Here is an 8,184-nt window from a genome sequence, read left to right as displayed (position 1 = left end):
ATAAGATAATCAAAGTAAAGGAAATAACAGATAATAGCAGAAATCAAAGCACAAGAAACTATAGCGCGACAATGCGACTACTAATATGAAAGGATAAACGAGACTATCTACTAGCCTTCTACCCTCATATTAATCCTCCATACCCTCATATCTAAGGTCATGTCCTCGGTAAGCTATAACTGCGCCATATCATGTTTAATCACCTCTTCCTAATACTTCTTCGGCCTACCCCTCCGTACTGGGATATCTGTATTTCTCCTCTTGACATACCCAAACCAAAGGAATATATTAATTTAAGGCAAATATTGTTGTTGAGCCAATGAGTTTTACCAACGAATCCTAAAATAAATTAATTTTAATCTAGAACAACGTCCATGACACTTCACATCACACTTTACACTCACATTTCCAGATCTACAAAGAAACACTTGTTCTCTCAACTCTCACTGCTGTATAATAAAACTCTGCCACATCTTATTTTGCCTATCAATTCTTAGATTTGATTCATTTAACTCCAAAGAAGAAAGAAAGAAAGAAAAAAAAAAAATGAAAGGAGAAATACTGAAATCTTCAACACTAATCAAAATAGTATCCTTTACATTACTCTCAATAGCTTTCTTCTACTTCGGTAAACACTACTCCGATGGATCTCAACAACTCATTTTCTTCAACACACACCAAAACTCACCCACAACTTCTCAATTCGTCACCATTTCCCCTAATTTCAACAAAACTTACACTTTACCCCCCATAATTAACCAAACCACCACCAAATCACCGGAATATTCAATTCCGCCGCCGCCGCCGCCACCGGCGGTGGAGAGGATGGGTGTATTAGATGAGAACGGAGTAATGAAGGATGAATTTGAAATTGGGGATTTTGATAAAGTGGAAAATTGGGGTAATGAAACGGATGTAATTGAAAGTGATGGGGGTAAAGTTAATAAATTTAAGGTTAAGAAGTTTGGGCTGTGTCGAGCTAGTATGAGAGAGTATATACCGTGTTTGGATAATGTGGAAGTGATTAAGAAATTGAAAACAACTGAAAGAGGTGAGAAATTTGAGAGACATTGTCCTGAAAAAGGTAAAGGATTGAATTGTTTGGTTCCGCCACCACGAGGTTATCGAACTCCGATTCCATGGCCAAGAAGTCGCGACGAGGTGCGTTATATGAAACTCAGTAGCTTTTGCTCAGACCCTGTATATGTATTAAGATATTTACTCGATATTTATAAATGTTTGACTGTGAATCCAATCATTAGCGTTTGTTAACTTGAGATTGATGTAGGAACGAATAAACTTCAAATCCTGGATCCGTCTGTATTAGTTATGTAAATTGTTTTATCTCAGAAATGATTTGAAGGATTTTAGAGTGTAATGTATTAAGAAAGTTGGTGTATGGATATTATAGTGTAGTCAACTAGTCATGTATATGTCTCAAATTTCCCCTAATTTCACGCCAAGAAGTCGCGACGAGGTGCGTTATATGAAACTCAGTACCTTTTGCTCAGATCCTGTATATGTATTAAGAAATTTACTAGATGTTTATAAATGCTTGAGTGAGAACTCAGTTGTTGTCGTTTATTAACTTGAGATCAATGTAGGAACCCAGGAACTTCAAATCCTGAATCCTGAAATGATTTTCTTATTGGATATTAAAGTTGGTGTAGGGTAACCTACAAGTTTAAAGTTTTAATTTTTGAAGAATTTCTTTAGATATTGTGATGAGTTATGATACGTGACGAGGTGTGTTATACGAAACCAGAAGCTTTTGCTCAGATCCGGTATTGTGTTAAGAAATTTACTAGATATTTATAAATGTTTGACTGTGAACCTAGTTTTTATCGTTTGTTAACTTGAGATCGATGTAGGAACTCATAAACTTCAAATCCCGGTCAGCATAGTTGTGTGATTTTTGGATACTTTTGTTATCAGTGGTGGATACAGAGTGTAATTACTATATGTTTTGAGAAATTCACTAAATATTTGACTGTGAACCTAGTTATTATTGTTTATTAACTTGAGATCGATGTAGGAACCCATAAACTTTAAATCCTAGATCCGTCTCTGTTAGTTATTTAAACTTTGCGAAGGATCCATATTTTCCCTTAGAACTTACAAATGGTCTAAATTTACCCTTTATGCTGCTGCCGTTAGCCCAGAAGGGAAAAGTTCATCCATTTTGGTAATGGCGAGGGTAAAAACGAGACATTTTTTTAACGGAGGGTAAATTTGATCTAAATCGTATAGTTCAGGGGAAAATTTGGACCTTTTCCCATGCTTTTATCTCATAAATGATTTTCTAGATCATTTTCTAATTGGATATTAAAGTTGGTTTATGGTAACCTAAAAGTCTAAAAGTTTTAATTTTGAAGAATTTCTTCAAATATTGTGATGAGTTGTCTTAGGTTTTCCTGAAATATTTGAGTTCTTTTGGATGAGTAGCTTAAAGTTTATTTTTTGAAGCACTTGTCCAGTGTAGTTGTGTGAGTTTGGAGAATTAGTCATGGGAGGCAAAGGAAAAAGGAAAAAAGACACTGCGAAAGCTTCATTTTGTTGAAAAATTCAACTTCTTTCTATACTTCATTTTGTTGAAATTCATTAAATATTTATAAATATTTGACTATGATCCCTGTTGTTATGGTTTATTAACTTGAGATCGATGTAGAAACTCATAAACTTTAAATCCTGGAGCCGTCTCTGTTAGTTATGTAATTTTTTTTTTATCTGAGAAATGATTTTCTAGAGAAATTTTTAATTGGCTATAAAAGTTGATATATGGTAGCCGACAAGTTCAAAGTTTAATTTTTGAAGGATTTTAGAGTGTGATCCTATATACGTATTAAGAAAGTTGGTGTATGGATATTAGAGTCTAATCTTGCATATGTATTAAGAGATTCACGAAATATATATAAGTATTTGACTGTGAACCTAGTTATCATTGCTTATTAACTTGAGATCAATGTAGGAACCCATAAGCTTCAAATCCTGTATTCGTCTTTGTTAGTTGTGTAACCTACAAGTTTAAAGTTTTAATTTTTGAAGCATTTCTTCAGATATTGTGATGAGTTGTGTTATGTTCTCCTGAAATATCTTGAGGTTTTGGTGAGTAGCTCAAAGTTTAATTTCTGTAGCACTTGGTCGGTGTAGTTGTTTGATTTTGGATAATTACTCATGTGAGGATAGACAAAGGAAAAGGAAACTGCAAAAGCTTCATTTTGTGGAAATGTTCAACTTCTTTCTATACTGCAGGTTTGGTTCAGCAATGTTCCTCATGCACGTCTAGCTGAGGATAAAGGGGGTCAAAATTGGATATTGATAGACAAGGACAAGTTCAAGTTTCCTGGAGGTGGCACGCAGTTTATACATGGAGCTGATCAGTACTTGGATCAGATTGAAAAGGTGTTTAAAATATTTTTGTCAATTTAAACTGGTAACATATTGAACAAAATAGGTTGTTCTTTTTTCTGTTAATTTTGTTTTTGGGCATTATTCGCTAGATGCTCCCCGAAATTGCATTTGGCCGTCATGTCCGAGTTGCTCTAGATATTGGCTGTGGTGTGGCAAGCTTTGGTGCTTATTTACTATCAAGGAATGTGCTCACCCTGTCTGTTGCTCCAAAAGATGTTCATGAAAACCAGATTCAGTTTGCTCTTGAACGTGGTGTGCCTGCAATGGTAGCTGCAATTGCAACACATCGTTTACTTTATCCAAGTCAGGCATTTGACCTAATCCATTGTTCAAGGTGTAGGATCAATTGGACCCGTGATGGTATGCTTTTCTAGATCACGCTAATGTCCATTCATACATTGTTAGTGAATTTTCCATCTTGTGTGATGATGTTTTCTCAAGATTGTCGTGTTTGAGCAAATAGTTACCCTATGTCTTGTATCCTTGGGATGCGGCAAGAATGTCAGCACATGAATGCTGATAAAGATATATAATCTGCTAAATGTGATAATTTCAAGCTCTAGTTTTACGGCTTATAGTTTTGGTAGATCGATAAAGTAACTAAGAAAGCGAAATGTGTTTTGACATAGTCAATGGAATTTGCTGAAAGAGTTATGAGAAATGCATAGGGAAATGTATGAGAAATGCATAGGGAAATGCTTTCTCTTATTTGTATTTATGAAACCTAACATAAAGTACATAAAAACAGTTTTTAGATGCGTATTCCCCTTGGACATTGTTGGTTGTTTTAAAATTGAAGTGTTGCTATTGTAATTAATATCAGAGCTCCATTTATCACTTTCATTCATTAAGGTGACAGCTTATAGTTTTAATCTATATATTCTAGTGTTCTATAGACAGCTATCTTTTCTAGGTTAGGAGTACCATACCCTTCAGAATCCTGAATGGGAAACCGAAAATATGTTAAGTCTTTTTAACTCAAGATATGATTTTCCTGTTCCTGGATTCCGTCTCTTTGTTAGAAGGTATATTGTGAACTTTAAGAGATACAGTAAATATTTCAATTTTAACCAAGTCTGCTGATTTTTATTTAGCTGCTCATGTATAAGAGAATCTCTAACTCGTGCCTTCATCCTATGATACACTTTTGTGAAGGTGGGATTTTACTACTGGAAGTCAACAGATTACTCCGTGCTGGTGGATATTTTGTTTGGGCTGCACAACCTGTTTATAAGCATGAAGTAGCCCTGGAAGAACAATGGGAAGGTAAATACAAAGTTATTTAGACCATGTCAGCAATTTTAAAAATGACTCCAATTAAATTTTAATTTTTTTCCCATTTTAAGTTTAATTCCTACTTTGTTGATGAAATAAACAAATTTTGACAAATGAATAAAATGATAGGGAAAATTTAGTTTGCTTAAACTACAATGTGTACCCTTGTTCTCTCACTCCACCCTCCAATTGTTAAAGTTAAAAATACTAGCCATCCTTTGAAACTGTGGCAACTTTTCCCTATAAACTTTATCATGCCTTCTAGTTCTTGAAAACTAATCATTTTTTTTTTCTTGTCCTTTCCTCCACCAGAGATGGTCAATCTTACCACTCGTCTTTGCTGGAATCTTGTGAAGAAGGAAGGTTATATTGCTATATGGCAGAAGCCCATGAATAACAGTTGCTATTTAAACCGCGAGGAAGGAACCCAACCACCTCTTTGTGATCTACATGATGACCCAGACAATGTTTGGTAATATTCTACTGATCTTGCTGGTTTAATGTTTTTTTTTTTTTTTTCGTCAAAGTGGACAAAGGTTTCAAATTTCAAACCCCGCCCCCTCCCCATCCCCCCTGTGCTCTTCCCTCCACTCGTAATGCATATGTCAATATCGTAGTCTAAGTTGAAAAAGCAATTGGATGTGGTTTCCCGTGAGAAGTAGCTTTTCTTCACAGTAGAAAAAATTATGTTGGCATTTATGTCAAGGTACATTATTTATTGCAGATGGTCTCCATTTTTACCTTTTCATGTTTGAGAGCAAAATAAGAGTTTGTATTTATCTGATTGTGTGTTTATTCATCGTATAGTATAGTGTTCAGGAGGGAATGGAGATTGGGATCTGTATTTAGGGTCTATTAAATAGGATTAGCGACATAATCTATGATGATTCAGATAGTCGACCCCAACTTGCTCAGGATTGAGGCATAATTGTTGTTAAGTTGATTGGAGTTGGGACTACCAAAATAATAATGATGTCAGCAGAAGTTTCAATGGTGCTTACAGTCATGGCACTATTTGATCAGTGGCATGTCTGAAGCCTGAAAAATGATTATCAAGCTTAGTCGTTTTGATTCATCTTTTCCTAGTTATAACAAATCGAACCGGCACTTCCGCTACTTGTAGCCTGATAATGCTAAAATGTACTTGCCTTTAGTGAAAATAGTGACTTGTTCTTTATTAGACGGCTGTTGAAAAACCAATGGGGAATGTTCAAAGTGTAAACATCACTGAAAGGCATTTCAACCGAATCAATAGCTCACCATGCATTAATGATTCTCGTTCCATGTAGACATTCCTTTCATTCTGGCCCTGGATGATTTTTTTTTTTCACAATTACATTTAGGTACGTTGATCTGAAAGCATGTATTACACGACTACCTGAAGAAGGATATGGTGCAAATATTACCGATTGGCCTTCACGCCTGCAGTATCCTCCAGATAGGCTCCAGAGCATACAAGTAGATTCTTTTATGTCTAGGAAAGAGCTTTTCAAGGCAGAGTCAAAATTCTGGAAAGAAATAATCGGAAGCTATGTCCGCGCCTGGCATTGGAAGAAGTTCAAACTTAGAAATGTGATGGATATGAGAGCTGGTTTTGGAGGGTACGTTATTCTATCTCTGTTGGTTTCCTCTGTGTCACTTCAATCATCTGATCAACATTATGGTTCTGAAGTTGGTGAATAATTATGTCCTATTAATTGTTTTTTTCAACAGATTTGCAGCAGCATTAATTGAAAATCAACTGGATTGCTGGGTTCTAAATGTTGTCCCTGTTAGTGGTCAAAATACCTTACCTGTCATCTTTGACCGTGGACTACTTGGAGTCATGCATGACTGGTAAGAATTGCTCATCCGTCACAGCATTTAATTTGTAGTTAGCATTTACCATGCAATCATTCTTGTGACTTACATTAGCAATACTAATATGACTTGGGAAAAAAAGAAGGAAAAAAGGAAATGAAGAAGAAAGGAAACAATGCCGTTGACAGTTTTGTCTGTATGCATAAGCGATAAGATATACTAGTCTGGCATATATTTACATGCTATCCTATGCGAAACGTGAAGAAAATAGAAATCCTTAGGGAACGCATAATGAATTCTGTAGAAAATAGGTTGCATGAATTACATACGTGACATTCTGATCTCAACATGTGATTATCATTTGATCCAAGTGGATCTTCCATTAAAGAGTTGTGCAATTTTCCAGGTGTGAGCCATTTGATACTTACCCAAAATAGAAATCCTTAGGGAACACATAATGAATTCTGTAGAAAATAGGTTGCATGAATTACATACGTGACATTCTGATCTCAACATGTGATTATCATTTGATCCAAGTGGATCTTCCATTAAAGAGTTGTGCAATTTTCCAGGTGTGAACCATTTGATACTTACCCAAGAACGTATGACTTATTGCATGCGAATGGTCTCTTCTCCATCGAACAAAAAAGGTATACATTCCTTACTGAATATTTGCTTCACAAATGATATTGTGGTCCAACTCGGCATTCATTGGATCTTAATTTTGTTTGCTTTCTATGTACCAGATGCAACATGTCGACTATCATGCTTGAAATGGACCGGATATTAAGGCCGGGTGGACGAGCGTACATCCGTGATTCTGTTGCTGTCATGGATGAACTTCAAGATATTGGGAAAGCCATGGGTTGGCATGTAACCGTGAGAGACACATCTGAGGGTCCTCATGCAAGTTACAAGATATTGACATGTGACAAACACCTTCTACGAGCCTGAGGAAATATATATATAAATGTGAGAGAAATCAACATTTGTGTCTGACCATATGCTTTTATTCGAAGATCAGGATACTCCATGGACGTATCAAAACTCTATGTTTCTACGGTGATTGGAGCTGAAAGATGCTTTGCTAATGTGATGGTCCGGCTTCCTCCACGAGCTTTTATTTGAACCATGTAGCCTATAACATGTACAGCAGAAGACGGTATAGCTTCACATGATGGAGACAAGTGTTATACTACCAACACGAGAAATTTACTTCGTTCCTAAAAGCATAGATGCGGAAGTTTCATAGCTTTATTGTTGTATTTATTTTAATTGATTGTTCTGTGACTATATATGAGGGTTCTTTTAGTCATAAGTTTTGCTGTTTACGTGATTCCAATGGTGTATCTTTGTTTTAAGTATAATTTACAGCAGATGTACTGATTTTTTACTCAAGCTGAGAAATTCAAACAATAGATCCAGAAGTTGTAGAACAAAAAAAGAAAGTATGCATCATATTGATTTATTTAAGTAGGAGTTATCCCTTCTTCGAAATTTGCTTTTGGGTGAATTTAACGTCTTGCATGCTGCATTATGAGCTGATTCTCATGAGATTCCTTCGATATATTTATTTTGTACAAAATGATATGCTGTTCTTGTTTTGTTGCTAAATGGACTAAACGATAGAGTAATGAAGTTTTGAACGGATTGTCCTTCAAACGCATTGGTCTTTAATTTTTGTCCCTCATATCTATG

General features: G+C 35.6%; 1 protein-coding gene across 1 annotated transcript; it reads left to right on the top strand.

Moving 5' to 3' along the window:
* Positions 1-381: 381 nt before the first annotated feature.
* On the top strand, positions 382-7,983 carry LOC132640348 (probable methyltransferase PMT11). The gene is made up of 9 exons (XM_060356906.1): positions 382-1,161; positions 3,253-3,402; positions 3,501-3,771; positions 4,567-4,677; positions 4,999-5,158; positions 6,030-6,287; positions 6,400-6,522; positions 7,059-7,136; positions 7,233-7,983. The coding sequence occupies exons 1-9, from the start codon at positions 547-549 to the stop codon at positions 7,438-7,440; spliced, it is 1,974 nt and encodes a 657-aa protein (XP_060212889.1). The 5' UTR covers positions 382-546; the 3' UTR covers positions 7,441-7,983.
* The last annotated feature ends 201 nt before the right edge of the window (positions 7,984-8,184 follow it).

This window comes from Lycium barbarum, chromosome 5 (assembly GCF_019175385.1).
Source record: "Lycium barbarum isolate Lr01 chromosome 5, ASM1917538v2, whole genome shotgun sequence".
Classification (NCBI taxonomy): domain Eukaryota; kingdom Viridiplantae; phylum Streptophyta; class Magnoliopsida; order Solanales; family Solanaceae; genus Lycium; species Lycium barbarum.
This window is presented reverse-complemented; position numbering and strand designations above follow the sequence as displayed.